The sequence below is a fragment of the Hoplias malabaricus genome, chromosome X1, assembly GCF_029633855.1.
Source record: "Hoplias malabaricus isolate fHopMal1 chromosome X1, fHopMal1.hap1, whole genome shotgun sequence".
NCBI lineage: Eukaryota > Metazoa > Chordata > Actinopteri > Characiformes > Erythrinidae > Hoplias > Hoplias malabaricus.
The window spans coordinates 15,111,608-15,130,217 of record NC_089818.1 but is presented as its reverse complement, the minus strand read 5'-3'; the positions used below and the strand labels follow the sequence as shown (position 1 = coordinate 15,130,217).

General features: G+C 40.2%; 1 protein-coding gene across 1 annotated transcript; it reads right to left on the bottom strand.

Annotated features, from left to right (window-relative positions):
* Positions 1 to 9,771: 9,771 nt before the first annotated feature.
* LOC136675881 (prothymosin alpha-B-like) lies at positions 9,772 to 13,576 on the bottom strand. The gene is made up of 5 exons (XM_066652676.1): positions 13,408 to 13,576; positions 11,098 to 11,160; positions 10,700 to 10,784; positions 10,501 to 10,586; positions 9,772 to 10,412 (listed from the first exon to the last, which is right to left on the bottom strand). The coding sequence occupies exons 1-5, from the start codon at positions 13,450 to 13,452 to the stop codon at positions 10,368 to 10,370; spliced, it is 324 nt and encodes a 107-aa protein (XP_066508773.1). The 5' UTR covers positions 13,453 to 13,576; the 3' UTR covers positions 9,772 to 10,367.
* Positions 13,577 to 18,610: the final 5,034 nt, after the last annotated feature.

Below are 18,610 nucleotides of genomic sequence, written 5' to 3'. Positions count from 1 at the left end.
CTTTTTTCTCTCTCATTCTTTCTCTCTCTCTCATTCTTTTTTCTCTCTCTCACTATTTTTTCTCTCTCATTCTTTCTCTCTCTCTCTCTTTCTTTTTTCTCTCTCTCACTCTCTATCTCTCTCTCATTCTTTTTTCTCTCTCATTCTTTTTCTCTCTCTCTCATTCTTTTTTCTCTCATTCTTTCTCTCTCTCACTCTCTCTATCTCTCTCGCTCTCATTCTTTTTTCTCTCTCTCATTCTTTTTTCTCTCTCTCATTCTTTCTCTCTTTCTTTTTTCTCTCTCATTCTTTCTCTCTCTCTCTTTCTCTCTCATTCTTTCTTTCTCTCTCTCTCTCTCATTCTTTCTTTCTCTCTCTGTCTATTCTTTGTTTCTCTCTCTATATTCTTTCTTTCTCTCTCTCTATTCTTACTTTCTCTCTCTCCCATTCTTTCTCTCTCTCTCTCTCTCATTTCTCTCTCTCTCTCTCTCTCTCTCTCTCTCTTGTATGATGCTAATGCAGGTTTATATCAGTTGCTTATCAACTGTTGCTATGAAATCACATAGAAAAAATATATGACATCAAGACCATTGATGCTAGATATAAAAAAAAAACCCCTAAAAAATCAAATTGGTGATGATTCTATTCATGTGCAAATAACGTACACATTTGAGGGAAACGAATGCAGCTGCCTGGGAGAGGCTGAACCCTCCGGTCATGTGACCCCACAGATCAATGTCTGGTTGGCTCTCCACAAGGACATTGATTCAGTCTGCTCAGGGAGGATGACCTCTGCTGACCCCTAGGCTGATTAAAATACAGGGAGTCCACTCCAGGCTGAGTCACAGCCGTTTGCATTCTCTGTCCAATACACAATAGAGAACTGGACACAGTGAGAGTTCAGCACAATGAACTAATATATACTGTTTATTTATAGTAAATGGCTATTATTTTAGCACACTATATAACGCCAATAATATGTTAAAAAGTAAAAAGTCATATACAAAAGAGACAAATAAGTATTCATTCATAAGAAAACCCACGCGGACACGGGGAGAACACACCAAACTCCTCACAGACAGTCACCCGGACCGGTCGCTGGAGGTATTAGACTCAGGGCCCTGGATTTGTTCCTCTTCTCAGGTCACTGTCTGTGAGGAGTGTGGTGTGTTCTCACTGTGTCTGTATGGGTTTCCTCCCACAGTCCAAAAACACATATTGGCAATGTGAAATTGCCCTGTCCAGCAAGTGTTCTTGCCTTACGTCCAATGATTCTGCGTAGGCTCTGGGCCCCCCACAACCTTGAAGGTTTAAAACAGTTACGGTAGTTGAACCTGTTCGCAGAGAGTGTACTGCAATGCAAATGTAATTGTAATTACATCATTAGTTTTAAATATCATGTAAATTAAACGCCTAGACAACAAGCTCTGAGAATGAAAGCTAGCATGTGCTTCTTTGAAGCTAAATCTTTTGTGAAACACCACCACATAAAACCCAACACCACTGGAGCGCAACATGCTTGGAGGAGAACACTAAGCAACAATTCTTTTACATTTACCAGCTAGGAGTTTCAGTTAAAGTGGCCAGTCAGTAATTACAGTATTTCTGTGGCCTGTGGTGAAGTACAGTAAAGTACAGTAAAGAACAGCACTTCAGCCATCAACTCTCTCTCTGACAGGAAGTTCACCTGGACCACATGAGTTCTGACTGTACACTCACTGAGCTCATCCAGCCAGAACACATCTCCTCTGTCTCTTTCACACACACACACACACACACACACACACACACACACACACACACACACACACACACACACACACTAGCTGCAGGCACCAACCTGACCACCCCAACGTACTTCAAACCACACATGACCACATGCAGACATTTATTGAAGTTAAATTATTAGAAGTCATGGATTAAAGGGCTCATGTCACAAAAATGTAAATCTATAATTTATTGTATTTGATCATTTATGCATCACTATCATACAGTTCACACTGTGGAATCTAAGCTGCATCACTCCATTGTGGTTGTGATGTCATAACCCTGAATGAATTTACATATGGCTGTGGTTACAGTTATAAAGAGTGCTGTTACTGCATGTGTCACTCGGCACTGCTTTTTAAATAGGGCTCCACCAATCAGAACACAGGAGGTTTACATATATCAGTCTTAAAGAGACAGTAACACAAACAGGCTACTTTATTCTAAAGTCATATAAAAATGAATTTTACATTCAGGGTCAAAAAGGGGAACTCACAGTTCTCAAATCAGTGGCAGTTCTTTGGCCTTAAATTAACTGATTGCTAAATGTTTCGCTTTGTTTTGCTTATCTGACTTCCCCCACCCATAAAAAGTGCCTGTAATGGAGCACTTATCTTCCCATGTTTAAGAGAACAGTCACATTTCACAGGATGTTTACTGAGCTGAATCAGATAAAACACATCTGTTGGACATATGTTGAAGAGTAGCTTCACCAGGGGGGAAGATGCTGGCTTCATTACCAACAGAAACCCTCAAAGTAACGAATTCTCTTGTCTTCCAGCTCATCCATGTGTCCAATAGTCTCTGAGCAACAAGAGAAAAGAAACAGCTGTTGAAAAAAGCTCTGGAATTCCATTCATTTCCCTTGTTGTTTTTTTACATCAGTAATTCCGTTTAAATCTTTCTAGAGATGAATACTGTAAGTTACAGGAAAACTCAAAGGATACACAACTATAAACATGGATTTACATAGAATCGTTTGGAAAAATCACTGGAATTCCCTTTAATGTCAGAGTTACAGTGAGAGGGGGTTGATTGTGGCTTTGTGAAATGGTGTAATCCCCTCTTTGGAGGGGAAAGTGCGTCTTGCTGTGTCATCCAACAGCAAGATAGCGGGAACGTCACTGAGGAGGAAGAGCCAAACACACACAAGGTACAGTAAGCTGATTAACATCATGCCCAGAATAGAAGCAGGTCCGGAGACACACACACACACACACACCAAGTCAAACACATGGGCATAGCTGTCTGAATACACACTAAAAACATACACACACATAGGTATATGGAAACAAACACACACACACACACACACACACACACACACACACACACACACACACACACTGCCAAACCCCAGTAGCTTGGAATGAACCAACAGAATAATATTACAGGAAGGAGCCATCCCTATTTATGTACAGGAGTCTGTATTTAGGTGTGTGCTTAGTGCTGCTGACTGTTGACAGGACACTGTTATATTTACTAGGATTTACTCACTAGGGCTATATTCACAAACCTGTGCACGCCTTGTTTACAGTAGTATATTACGGTGTTATGCTCTATAAGGGTAGAACGCTGTGTGATGGTGCCACCTGGTGGACAGACTAACATTGAGCATGTCACTAAGCCTTTGATAATACATGATAACAGTCTGTAAACTCTGGACTGCAGCTCACACTTGGCTTACACTGTCACTAAAGGAATAAATGGGGCGATCAGACATGCTGTCTCTGTACAATCCTGCTTAGACCACTTCATTGTCTTTAAATCTTTGTATCTACACAATAGTAACAGTCAAGAGAAAATAACATTCATGTCCGAGGAATGGACTTTATCAGCACAACTAAAACCATCCCTCCATTATCTGTAACCGCTTATCCAATTCAGGGTCACGGTGGGTCCAGAACCTACCCGGAAACATTGGGCGCAAGGCAGGAGTACACCCTGGAGGGGGCGCCAGTCCTTCACAGGGCAACACACACACACACTCACACATTCACTCCTATGGTCACTTCTGAGTCGCCAATCCACCTACCAATGTGTGTTTTTGGACTGTGGGAGGAAACGGGAGCACCTGGAGGAAACCCACGCGGACACAGGGAGAACACACCAAACTCCTCAATGACAGTCACCTGGAGCGGTAATCGAACCCACAACCTCCAGTTGTGCATTACCTGGAGTGGTAATCCAATCCACAACCTCCCTGGAGCTGTGTGACTGCGACACTACCTGCTGCACCACCGTGCCGCCCCAACTAAAACCAGTGGTGAGGAATGTTATTTACATTGACCTTACAGGAGCATTCTGTACATCTACAATTACAGACTATAGTTCATTGGTTGTGCTGCATACTTTGTTAGCATACCACACACTGACACACCACCACCATGTCAGTGTTCACTTCAGCGCTGAGAATGATCCATCACCCAAATTATAACTGACCACTGAACACTGAAGAAAAGGCAAACAAAGTATGCAGAGCAACAGATAGACTACAGCCTGTCATTGTAGTACTACAAAGTGCTCCTGGATGGTTAGTAGAGCTCATAAAATATACAATGAGTGTAGAAACCAGTAGGTGGTTTTGATGTTATGGCAGATTCGTGTATATAAGAACACCATAAGGTTAATTTAAACCTTTATTCATAAAAAAATCCTCTTCTTGTTTGAGTAGGCCGTGGTCTTGGCTCGGCTCTGATTGGTGTTGTTCTTGCACCTTTGTATTCTCTCCCTCAAGGTTTGGCGAGGTTAGCCATCAGTGTTAATCTCATTTGATGAGGCAAGCAGACGCAATTCATGCATTCAAGGGCAATTAACAAGCCCCCAGCCGGCTGCTCCAGGGGGCCGTATCCAGTGCAGGACGTCCCTCAAGGGCCATGGTTGGTAGGCGAGGCTGCTCCTGGTTGACTGGCAACAAAAGGCAGATTTGGTAGTGGGGCAACAAAGCCTAGAGAATGGGCCTAATAATATGAGAGTGTGAGCATGTGTGGATGGGGGTTGGGGGGAGGAGGGGGTGCTTTGTTACCCCGCCCCCCCAACCCCCAGCCCCTCCCCCTTTCTGCTTCTTCCTCCCTCGGGCCGTTTTAACTCTCACCGATTCTCCTATTGGACACAGCTGCCCAGGCTCTTTGTATTCAAAAGACGAGCGGCCACCTGCATCTCTGTCCAGCCTCCTCAAAAAAACAAAGCCACAAATGCAAAGTTTTACTCACACCACCCTCTAAAAAGAGCTCATCTTTAATATGATGTAGGTCTTTTATTGTTTTGGTTTTTTTTATTCAAATGATCGTTCTTTGTTGCATGTCATACAGGACCCCCGCATTAAACAACACTGTTAATAACCTCGTTAATCTGCATCATGTTTATCATATTTTTTTTCTTTTTTTTTTGATTTTGAAATATGTGATTAATACTCAATAAATAAATAAATAAATAAAGCCAGAATGGTTTATATGTAAAACACTTTGGTTCCTTGTAGAAACTCTCAAATCAGAATCTGGAGCACACCAACTAAGACACTGTGAAACAAGACCACCCAGTGAGTTCTCTCACTATAATAAAACTATATAGAATAAAATGAGCAGTTCTGATTCTGCTCTACTTCTGACGTCAAGTGCAGAGACTTTAGGATTGCCCCGCCCCCTCGTCTGAGTCTATCCAATCACAGCGCTGGACCCGTGTTTATGTGAGATGAGGTTAAACACTGCAAAACAGACGCAATGCATGCAGATAAATAAGAGAACAGAGTGAAAATGGCTCCTCACTCCTCACTGCTGCGCACTCGGGGTCTGGGTGAATAAAGAGCGGCTCGTTGTCATTTAAAGGAACAGGCGCTGAAAGCTGCCGTTCTGAACAGGGCTGTTTAGACAGGGGAGAACGCTGCTGTGGGGTTTGATCCTTGTGGTGTTTTGACCAGAGCAGGTCCTGGATGTTTCATTAAGACTCAGAACAGTGTTCACTTGTCGAAGAAGGGAAGAATACATCCCCTTTAAAATGCATTACACACTCATATATCTATGACACGATTCTTTAAAGGGCCATCTGTTCTTAATTTTTGAATGATTTTGGGAAGAAATTACCATTTTCTATTCTATTCTATTATTTTCTTTATCTTCTTTTCTATTCTAATGGTATTCAGTATTGAGCAGGAATGAAAGACCTGTCATATTCCTTCTGACCGTTAGGAGGCAGAAGAGACCTGGGGAATTTCTCTGCAGTGTGTGTGTGTGTGTGTGTGTGTGTGTCTACGAGGTCAAAAATCCATTTTTTAAGTGAAGACATAATTTAAAGCTAGAGTTAGGGTACGGTTATGGTTCGGTAAGTAGTACCTATAGATAAGGTGTGGGTTAAATACGCCCAAATTAAATGGAAGTCTATGTAATGGCCCCAAAATGCATGAAAACATGTGTGTGTGTGTGTGTGTGTGTGTTTGTGCGTGCGTGTGTGTGTGTGTGTGTGTGTGTGTGTGTGCGTGCGCGTGTGTGTATGTGTGTGTGCGCGGACGCAGGGTGTTTGGTTTGTGCTGTGTCTGGGACAATGTCTGAACACTCAGCTTCACGCCAAGGTCTGAACACCACCCTCCTGTCCTCTCTCCACTCTGACCCAGCTCTCTGTGGACACGGTGCTCTCAGCAGTGACCATGAGTTCATTCTGACCACTGGAGTAGCTCTGACTCATGCACCATTTTAACAGGATTTCCAGTGGAGGGCTTTTGATTCATGCAGCTGATCCTTTATTTTGGAGAAACAGCAGGATGGCCACTGACAACACATAAGGTATGAACGCATCCAAATCAAGGAATATAATGAAACTATATGATATATATAAAAAACAACTGCCAACACATATGTTTAAGTTTTCAGTCAGTCATTTAGGGAAAAACAGTGCACTATATTACAATATATTAATATTGTATTACTGTCTATATTGTGGAATGTATTTAAGAGCACATAGCAAGATTATTATCTTCATAAATATGTGGACGCAGGTCAGTCCAGTCTAGATACATATGTATAACAACAAGCAATCATATATTTCATTGTCACTCTAGGTAAGTGCTGGAGTGTTGGACTGCAGTATTGTATAGTTTCACAATCAGTAGACTGATATGGTGTGATATTGAGCTGAATCATGACTGCTCTCTAATACACATGCGCTGTTACCTCCAGGTCTGAGGCAAGGTCTGTATAATCGCTTCTTCATTTCCACTTCCTTCCTCTTCGAAGATAACAGAAAGTAGCTCAAACACCAGCCCCTCACACACACGCGAATCAATGGTGAACTGTTGCTATTGGAATATAGCATATTCTTCATTTTTCAAAACCTTGTCAAAAAATACCTTATGAGGTTATTTTCACCTTTCACCACTATGGGATTTGTAATGTTACGTTAGCACATGGATTCTCCAGCCAGTTTAAATTAAACACATATTTGACCTTGAATGAAACAGTTTCACTTTCAGTTAAGATCCAACATCAATCCTTCAATCCAGTTCCTGAAGACCTACCCAGTAGCAGACCTTGCTGTCTTGTTCTACCAGAGAGAAAGAAATACTCAGAGACATTAATGAGACTCATTAGGCCAAAAAGGCCCAAACTGATATAGTATTCATAAACAATAAAATATAACCTGGAAACAGACAGACATTACAGGACCTAACCAAAGACTTTTATTTTACTGTGAACAAAGAATAGACTCAGTTCAGTGGGCTTTAAATATTGTATCTTGTGCTTAGATCAAACATTTATCTTTAGAAGTCATAAGTCATTTGATCACCCATGAATTTTTCAAAGAGCTTTAAGGCCTTAGACAAATACACAGCGGACACATTGTGTGGACACTTTATCTCTTAAGTTTACAAAGTAAATAGAATTTAAAAAATGTCTTGGCTCAATGGCTCAGCCGAAAGGCACACAACACAACAAAAGTCTCCAGCTTTTCACTGAGCACACAAAGAATTTATGTTTTAACTCTTAATTAATTAATGCATACTCTGTACTGGTGTCACCTTAGTCTGTAATAGTAGAACTACATAATGCACACATTTAGGACCCCACATCCTGACAAGATATAAGAACCAGTGGTGTGTGTGTGTGTGTGCGTGTGTGTGTGGTTGATGACTGTTAGTGGCTTTGTGCAGGAACTGAGAATGAAAATAAAAGTGTCAATGGTTTATAATGAGATGGAAAAAACTGCAAGAGAAATAAGATTTATGTGGAAATACAGATTTAGCTCTATCAAAGCTCAGGGCTGTTTATCATAAGATCTACTGATTCTGAGGTGCTGCATGTGATTTACATAATTCAGTCCCATAGTAGATAACAAGTAATGCAGAACTGCTTTGTACTTCACCAGCTGACTTCTATGGAGACATATTTAACCACTATAAATATGTCTGTTTACATTTCACTGACTGAATTATGCAAGAAAGATAAAAAAAAAACATATATTCCATAGCTAATAACTGTAGTAACGCTAATAGTTGACTGTTATTCTGTCCAATACCTTTAATGTGTCTTGGCTGATGTGATCAAGTGAAAAATTGTAAATGCCAAACTATTGCTTTAAAATAAACTGACATTTACTGTTGTTAATATTATGTATTGTGCAATTCCTTTCAAATTGTACATCCAAACACACACACACACACACACACACACACACACATTCGCCCTCTTTAGGTCACTATAAGCTGCCCGTCACAGCCTTAATACTTAAGCCTGAAACACTCTCTGATATAGACATGACATCAGCCTTGCAGGCCAGACACATTCACACAAACACACACACACAGACTCTCTCTCTCTCCTTCTCTGTCCACAAAGCCAAATGACCAAGGATTAAAAGTTCAGTCCATTTGGGTTTATTCTGTTTCTAAGTGCATATGGTGTACAGAGAAGACATACTACTATAAAAGTGTGTGTGTGTGTTGAAAGCCTGCTTTCAGGCCGGATGAGGCAGCCAATCCCAGCAGGGAAACGAGTTTGTTAAATCGGCTCTAAGGTTAGCAGGCTGACACACATCCTGGATGCTTAAATACGCAGGACACACTGGACATACAATAAATACAATACAGAATCATTCAGTTACACAGGGCAGTTCAGTTGAGTTGATTCAGGCCGATTCTGAAGGAAACGATTCACTCCCTCATTTCATCTCAACTTGATTCAACAGTTTGATTCATTTTGCTCTCTCGTGAAATGATATAGTGAACCATTTTAGAGCATGGCCCTAAAAGTAAAAGCGTATTTAAAAAGGACAAAAGTATTCTCCTATTAAGATAATGAGATTTTCTTGCGCCCCTATGGCATTTTAATATTATGCTAGCTATAAGCTAACGGCTAATCAGATTAAAACTTCCGGCCATTTTAGCCTTGAGTGACATTCTCAAACTGGTGTGTTAATAATTGACTGACTCATTTGTAAAATGAAAATGATTCTAATTTACACAGCAGTGTTTATCTCAACACTAGTTTGAAATGTATTATCTAGCTTTGTTATAGAAAATCTAGAGAAAAACAGATATTTAACTCCAGTAACGTTTTAGGATCTGTGGATTAGAACATGGCATACTCCATATACATTCATACTACCTAAAGATCACTCTTTATAAGGACTTTCATGTTTATAGAATTTTCTATTTCAATAAAGAAATAAAAACATTTCAAGTATAAAAGTACAAACATGATAATAGCTGGCACATTTGCAGCATTGAGTTGGAAGTTGTAGGTATTACTATCCGTAGTTAATGTTGTCACATACTTTTCTTGCAAGGTCCTGTTAAACTGGACTTGGTGCTGCATAATTAAGATATACAAATTATCTGCACCACAAACATATATAAATATCATCCAAGCCTACCTGCAAACTACATTAACCCCAGACTATAGGAACAACATGACTATCCAAACCAATAATAATCCTCCATCAGTAAGGAGGATTGCAGGATTTACCCTCTAGACATGATTAATATGAACACAAGTTGAAGAAAACCAGAATAATTCAGTACAACTCACAAAATAAAAGTCAGGTTTATTGTTGAACAACAAACTTCACACACACACAAACAGGCCAAGGTAAAACAAATATGCAGACAAAATAACAGAAAGAAAAGTAATTCCTTTTCTTTGGCCTAGCCCTCCCATACAAAATCCAAAAAAGAACCAAACAAAAACTAGTTTATGGTACAACTAGTTATGGTACAACTAAAGTTCATACATAAAATTTTACTGGAATGCTCTGAGTTAAATGGCTGTCGATTTTTTATACATGTTTCCATTTCTGTTTTGCTGAAGATCCAAGACATGGTCAGACAAGTAAAATTTCATAAAGAAGCACCGTTTTGGTCACAGGAGATCATGATAAAGTGACTGATCTCTTAACAATATGTACAAAAATATAAAATGTAAATAAAAATACAAACAAATCCTCATCTTGTGTATTTTTGTTGAGAGAGGTGGGGAATCTGGGCGGCAGGTGGTCTTTCCTCTAGAAAATTTTGCATTTGGGGGTTAGTTGTTTGGTTGGTGAACTTGAAAAAAATGACCATGTTTATGTTTTTGAGTCCTTTGCGCCACTGGCTCCAACAAACGTGCTGAGGATAAGCAGCAGGGAAAATCCCTTTAATCGTCATCGTCCGTCTTCTGCTTCTTGGGGTCCACTTCGTCCTGGGACATTAAACAGCAGTTGATTATTTGAGACACAGTCAAAACCAACAGAACATGCCACATGACACACTGGGTGTTTCTTCCTCACCTCATCATCCTCGTCGTCCTCATCAGCCCCTCGTTTCGTTCCTCCTCCAAGCTCATCCTCTTCATCTTCATCCTCATCTTCATCCCCTGAAGCACACGACGCACAGGCTCGACAACAAGGCAAGGGAACTTAAAGGACCAAGGCATTCATATGCATTAAAATAGTGTAAATGTTGAAGAAAACAGAACATTCCACTCACCTTCTCCATCATCTTCCTCGTCTTCCTCATCTACTTCATCCTCCTCTTCCTCATCAATCTCTGGCTCTCCGTTCTCCTCATTTTCCTGTGAGAAAAGAGTTTAACAATTAGAAAACAGGCTTACATTGACAGGAATAGCTTGTCCATATGTGGTTTAGTTACAATTAATGATTTGTAACTAAAACCATGGCGTCTTTTAAATTCACTCTAGATGTAATTGTGCATGCTGAAAAAATGTATACAATGTGTGTGAAACAATGCTGAATATAATTACATTTACACCACTGTTTTGAAAACTGCACTAAATATTTAATTCCAATTTTGTTCCCAAAACCAATAATTAAACTTTAAACAGCAGCACCGTCTGCAGAACCAGTCCATTAAACTGAATTACTTACCTTTCCATTAGTGGCATCCTTTCCATTTTCCTTTTCATCAAGGAGCTTCTTCTCCTTCAAGTCCTAAAAACAAAAAGGACAAACCATAAAAAAAACTGCTCAAGTAAAACACCTGGATATGTTTGTCCTGCCATTGCTGCCCATGCATTTTGCTTTTGTTGATTTAAAGTTACACTAATGGTCTATTGGGCCTTGAACAAGCCCCCTAGTGGTGCAAACTGAAAGCGTCTGAATAATAATGAGGGGGCCTTTCTGTCTCTGCCACCTTATTGGCTGTGGCACAGACTTGCCTGCTGCCCATCAAAGGCTCCTAAAGCCTGCCTCTTGTGAGTTGAGCTGCTGTGTAACACGACACTCGGACGTTACTGAGACACCATGGGTATTGTAGTCCGAGCGAATTACACACCATATGCTGCTGGAGACACACCCGTTAAAATGGGCCGCTCTTAAAACAAGAAAAAAAAAAGTCCGGCCTCTAGTTCATTGAGACACCAGCTAAGGTGCAACAGAAGTGGAGAACGGGGAGGAGGGCTGTGTTCCAATCCGCACACTAAAATAGAAGGGGAAGGGCAGATTGGGGGGGGGGCTATACGACAGTACTTCACGGTACACTACAAGTGCCATGATACACTTACACGGACGTAAAGAATACAACGTTCGTTTAATGTTTTGTGTGTTGTGGCGGACTAAATCCATTTAAACAGGACTATTTTGGTTTTATTTGCAATGGAACATGTCCAATATGTATTCCATTTAGAGCAATAAAATATCATTAGAGATAAATCACCAGCCTACTGAGCACCCCTGCCAGAAAGAGTAGCAGTGCACGTGTTGGTAAAATATGGCATGCTTACACATGTATGATAAATTTAATGTGTGGCTTTGAACCACAATTAAAACTGATCGGAAGGACAAAAGGGGGCCACTCTGCACACATGGCTATAACCATCCTTCTCAACTCCCCCCTCCTCCTTTGCTCTATCTATCCCTCCTCCCTCCATCTATCCATCCCTCCCCTTTGCTTTCACGTTATCTGCTGGATTTAGGTCGTGCAAGCTGGAGGTGGCCAAGCACTTTGATCCGGGTTTGCACTATTTTAAAATGTGGCAATGCAAGGGGGTTGTGTGTTACTGGATCAAGCAATGCCATGCAACGCATCTTTTATGAGAACTTGCGACAATTATCGTTAGCCTTAAATCACTGTTTGCATTGATGCCTTTATATAATAATGATCCAGCGCACAGGCCGTTTAAAGAACATTTTCACAATTTACAAACCAGGACTAAACCAGTTCACGGTTTCAAATTCGTGTGCAGACATGTTTATGAACGCGTTTAGAACCTTGTGCGCTCGTTTTTTTTATTTTCCATTCAAACTACTCACCGGTCAAAACAGATCAAATAAACAAAAACAACAAACACGCGCCACGCTATTGTTTTATTTCCGCTTCACTACAACGTTCATGCATAGTAACGAGCCACTAATGGCATTTTTGCTGTGTTTTCTATGTGGAAATATGAAGCTGGGGCAGCAGATGGGCCAGATAAGCACCAGTTCCGCGTAAAGCGACTCTATAAATTGAGCAGCCAAGAAATTGTGCTTTTAAAAATGATTAAAATCGCAAAACAGACCAAAACGCCGTGAAAACCTCTAAACTAATATACACTGGACGAAGAGGAAGCCCGGCGGGCGAATGAATTAAATGTTTACCGACTCACCAGTAAGATAATCCCTCAAAAACGCTTCAAAATATCAGTTTTATTCGTTATAACGTCTTCCTGTTTTACTATTTATATCACTATACACTTGAACAGCGTGTCCACGGATCGGGGCATAAATAGAATCAAGTGCTCACCAAGTTGCTCGTAGGTAAATGCCAAACTCGAGGGTAAAATCGGAAAATTAAACACCGGACCGATACAGCGCGATGAAGAGTGTGAACATGGTGAAAAAGCGAATAGTAGTGCCGTTTAAAAAGCTTCACATATTTAGATAAACGTAAGGTATATTCTCTGCTTAAAAGGCTCCGGTCGCTGCGTGTATAAACAAAGAAACCCGCGCGGAGTGACAATGAAACGCGGGTCGCCCGTTGGAGTTCTATTCAAATAAAAGTCTCCCAAATAAACATATTTTACTCCATAAACCAGTACAATTCCCCGTTTCCCCATCGCCGATAAAACACATACAAAAGAGCCGGAGTGATTTTGGCGCCAAACAACAGAGCTTTCGATGTAAACGGAAAGGAGAAGGAGGAAAAAAATGCACAAAAAACAGATCAAAATACGCGTCCAGATAGATACGCTCTCTTACCTTGGCGGAGATTTCCGTGGCGGAATCCACTTTTGTGTCTGCCATGATTTATTAGAGCTTATAAAGAGTGGAGGAAAAGATTCCCCAAAAAACAAAAAACAATAAATATATCTATTATTTATCTTTTATTTTATTTCTTCGCTGGCTGTGAGCGCTCTAATGCCGCGAGCACGCGCCGCACCAGGCTGTAATATAGAGCCGTGGGCGGAGCCTATGGGGAGGAGCCAATAACGCTGATTGGTAAATACTCTGGGGGCGTGGCTACATGCGCCGTGGAGTGGAACAATGGATAGTATTTCTAAAAGGGAAAAGGACACACATTAATATACATACACTACACATCCATCTCTGCAACGCCCCCTTTAATACAGAAATACACTTTATCAGGCACATAAAAACACCGGTCATTTTCTGTACAGATTTTAGGAGAATACAGTCTCTAAAACAATCGTTTTATCCTTATTTATACTTGAATTTGCCTAAAATATTTTGAGAATGAAAGTGTTATTAGCAGTAAGTTGTTATAGGTTTTTAATGTGATAAATTATGTAAGGGGAAGGGGAGACATAAAAATATTATATCATACATTTAAAAGTGAATTTGCATTATAAGGGGTTTTATCTAAGACACTCCCCAGCTTCCTCAACCCCCTTTTTGCGTGAATTTCGCAGTGCGCTGCGCATAAAGCGCAAATCCTCTGCGCTACACTGCGCAGCACAAAACAGGCTGACTGTAGAAGCAGGGAAAGTTTGTTGAATGAAAACCTATGGTTACGTGACTTAATGTTGTTTTAAAAAGCCACTGAAATGTGTGGGTTTACATTACAATTCACGGTCTGGGGCTATTTTTATTCTTTTTTTTTTTTGTTATGACTGTTGAGAGAGAGAGAGAGAGAGAGAGAGAGAGAGAGAGAGAGAGAGAGAGAGAGAGAGAAGGGGGGGGGGGTGTAGACGATAAAAGACAAGCATTTGTTTTAAGACCCCATCTCAGCATGCTGTTGTGGAACAATGACGGAATAAAAAAGTAAGAGACAAGGAAGAAAGGAAGAGAGAAAAAGACAAGAACGACATTAAAAGGAAAGAGGGCAGGCTAGAGCGACGTAAATGAGTAACAGCAAAAGAGAGAGAGTCAATTTAGAGCGACGTAACTCGTGAGAGAGAGAATCGAGGTAGAGCGACATACTGGGTAGGGAGGAAGAGGGAAGCAAGTCAGCTAGGTAGAGCGACGTAACGAGAGAGATAGAGAGGCGCAAGGAGTGAGTGAGAGAGTGTAGAGCGACGTAAGGCGAGAGACCGAGGCAGAGCGACGTAAGGCGAGAAAGCAAGGTAGAGCGACGTAAGGAGAGAGAACGAGAGGGAGAGAGACAGAGAGCAGAGTAGAGCGACGAATGAGGAGAGAAAAAACCGACAAGGAAGAGCGAAATTAAATATAGCTAAAAAAAAGAACACGGAATGATAGAGCAAGATAGGTCGACATAAAAGAGAGAGAGAGACAGAGAGAGAGAGAGAGAGAGAGAGAGAGAGAGAAAGAGGGGGAGGGGGATTTCTGCTCCTCCATCATAACCTACATTCAAATTCAGCTCTGACGACGACGTTGTTTGCAGATGCGAAGCTCTGATTGGATGCTTGGGTGTGAACGCCTACCTTAACGTAATCTGATTGGCTGGCTGGGTGCCTTCAAACAACCACGTCAGTCACGGATCCGCGCTATGGGTTGTGCTCACTGTCAATCACTGTAATGGCGCGCGACGAGCTGTAAAACCCGGTTTAGGAGCTGGATCTGGCTCTGAATGTGGCGGTTTTGGGCCGTTGGGCCCAGATCCTTCGCACCTGATCCAGCTGTTCAACTAAGATTGATTAGCAGGATTAAACTGTAGCAGATTCAGATACCAAACTGTGTAAGATCAATGTCATCAATGTAAATTTTACCCTCTGCAAGAAGTAAAGACATATTTTATATTGGATGATTTATTTTTAAAGTATATTATATTTTGCTACATCTCCAAAATTCTTAGAAATTTGTTGAATTTTCTGTTTATGTTTTTATTTTTTTATTTCCCCTTCCTCACATATGTGTATTTTTTCTTATCTACAGTTTTCAGTAATATAACTTTAACAGTATGTTTGTTTGTTTCTGTCTGGAAATTGAATACATCATGGTGTTTTAGTTTTAGTTTACACATTATCATATCCTCCATGACCAATTAGAATAATTTCTTACTATACATCCTGGATACAGAATAAGTTGTTTAAAATCAGATCTATTTTTATATAAACATTTAATCTGACTGAACCACCACTCTTTAGGCCAAACCAGGCCAGGGTTCTTGTTTATTCTTTTTTTTTTTTTTTTTTTTTTTTTTTTTTTTTTTAAACACAGCAGACTGAACATATGGTTATGGGATCTATAAACTTTAGCATACTTCACTGCCACATTGCTTTTGGGCAAATTTGTTTGCAGTTTGTGTGAATGTGCCTGAGTGTTTAATGGAGTGTCGTGAGAAAAGAGGCTGCGATAATCAACACCTACAAAACCAATTAGCAGACTAACCCAAATTACATTTACACACCTCCGCAGCAGCAATAGTTAAAGGAGTAATGAGAAAACATTGTGTCTACAAGGCACAGCAGGAGAATGAGATAACAAGATATTGGAGCATTGCTGTGAGAATTTGACTGTATTAAGACACAGCAGCAGAGAGGTGAGGCACTGATGGATGATTAGTTCTGGATCACAAAAACCACTCCAGCTCATCCTAAAAGTACTGGATGTAGCGTCATCACTCCAGAGACCACAGATGCACTGCTCCACAACCCAGTGCTGGAGGAATTTTAAGCCGAACTGATGCTCAGTCTTGAGCTTGTTAACCTTAGGGTCATGTGCAGCTGCTCCAAAGAATCTCACTCTATTTGTCAGTTCTTTTTCTGGAGATTATTAAAACTGTTTGGATATGTGTCAGCAGTGGGTGTGCCTTAACGAAGCTGAACATAGTGTTTCTGCATATATTGGTGTACAGTAGTTTAGCTCAGCTTATTTATACTGAAGTTTTGAAGGGCTTATCAGAAGAAAGCAAGCCAAACTGCAGCCAATCAGGACAGAGCTCACTTGCATGTATAGTTGTAAAGGTGCTGTAGCAAAAACAGCTAAAAATGTCAATGTAAATAGAGTTTATTAATATTTTTGCTACACAAATTTAACCTCAGGGGAAAAACTAAGGACTAGTCAACAGTAAGACATGAGTGCTGGTAATACAACTGTGGCGCTAACTCCTCTGATCTCCCCAGGGCCCAGAGTTTGTGTGTGTGTGTGTGTGTGTATGGCGTTGAATTGACAGAGAAACACTTCCTCATGAGCAGGCTGTGAGAGTTTGTACATGTGACGACCTGTCAGAAATCTGCTGCATGAGACTTTATTTTCAACTCCTCCTTACCTGGAGATAAAGCCCAGGAATAGTGCAGAACAAAAACTTGGAAACACTGGACATTTTTATATAATTAAAGCAATGATTTGGCCAAAGCCAACACATTTACTCAGCCCCCTCCTCTGCCCATAATGTAGTCAATACACCATGGTGACTGAAGATGTGAAGACTTGCACTGTAGGTATGAGGCTAATGTAGCTCAAAGTAAACCTCAGAGACCATGCGTCAAACTCTAGAATCACCCCTTTAAGAAACTCCAGGTCTATGCAGATTTTCAGTGAGGGAAATATGAATGGTGAATTTTGCTGTAGTATATTTTTCCACAGAACCCCATTAGATCCTCTAACTTCCATCTGAAGTAATTTCATCTTTGGAATACGCTACAACCAAGCTAACACAAAATGATGTTAAATTTTGTCTACTATTAAACTTCATCACTACAGACAACATTTGCTAATCAAAATATAACCTAAACAGCAAGAGCCCTTTTACTAGAATATTAGATAAAGCTCGCTGGTTTATACGGGTTATTTTGGTGAGGTTGCCAGTCTTACACAATCAGTGTGCAGCAGTGTTAGCTCACATTTAGCACAATTCATGTTTTAAACTGTTAATGATGTCATAATTCATAGGATCTAGTCACCTGTAAGAAAAAAAATACATTAATATGAAAAATGTTTTTGTTTATTGTTTGCTCCATTATTCATTTTGATGAACTTTATTCATTTTAATCAAAGTTACACCCATAATTCCTAATATAACTCTGTAATCAAATGAAACACGAAGCTTCTGACTATAAAGGAGCTGCCAACGTATGTGTATATGACTTTACATTGCAAAACACTGTCCTCATGCAGGCGCTTTCTGTGGCCTTCAGTAGAGGCTCACTAGCACTGCCTGCTGGAAGTAAGAGCCTCTGTTGAGCACTTAGCTTGTCTTTTACTTCCCTTTTTTCTATGAACTTGAACATTATCTACAGAGAAGAAAGATGCTGTTTCCTCTAGTGGGAAATACACTGTACAGCAGACTCACTGTGATCCAGTGTTAGTGTTACAGAGAAACGGCACATGTAAAACTTTTACATTTTTAAATATGCAAAATGATGATCCTAGTTCATTACTGTCAGAGAAAAAGGGCCTCATTCTGATGAAATTAAGAGACGATCATGTTCACTGCATTAATAACAGCACATAAGCACAAAACAATGAGTAAAAGGATAGGGAAGTATGACACATTGATAATAAATGGATCTGGTTATTTCATTCAACATCCTTTAGTGTGTGCCTTTGATTACATGTTTGTTTTATCTGCACAGATTTACTGAAGAATTATTGGGCAGAAGGAAGAAACACACCTGGACAGGACACATGATCAGTATTGTTTTTTAAATGACTATTCTTTAATTATATATTATTATTATTAGTAGTAGTAATATTTGTTCATGCACAATATACTTTATGTTCACCACTATATAATTAATATATTGTATACTATATATAAAAATAATTTCAAGGAAAGGGAACGAATGAGATACTTTTTCACATCATGTTGAAGTGGATTAGGCTTGAGTGGGCTACTCGATACAGAGAAAAGAAATCATAAAGGGTCTGCTCTGTTGACCTCAGGAATCAGCCACTTTATGAAAATATGCTGTGGACACGTTGTCTGTGATTTACTGCAATAAAACACTTATTCTTGCTCACATGCTCTCTGATGTATATTTAATAAGGAAAAGCCCAGTGAAGATAAACTCTGCTTGTAGCTGGTCTGGAGAAGAGGCAG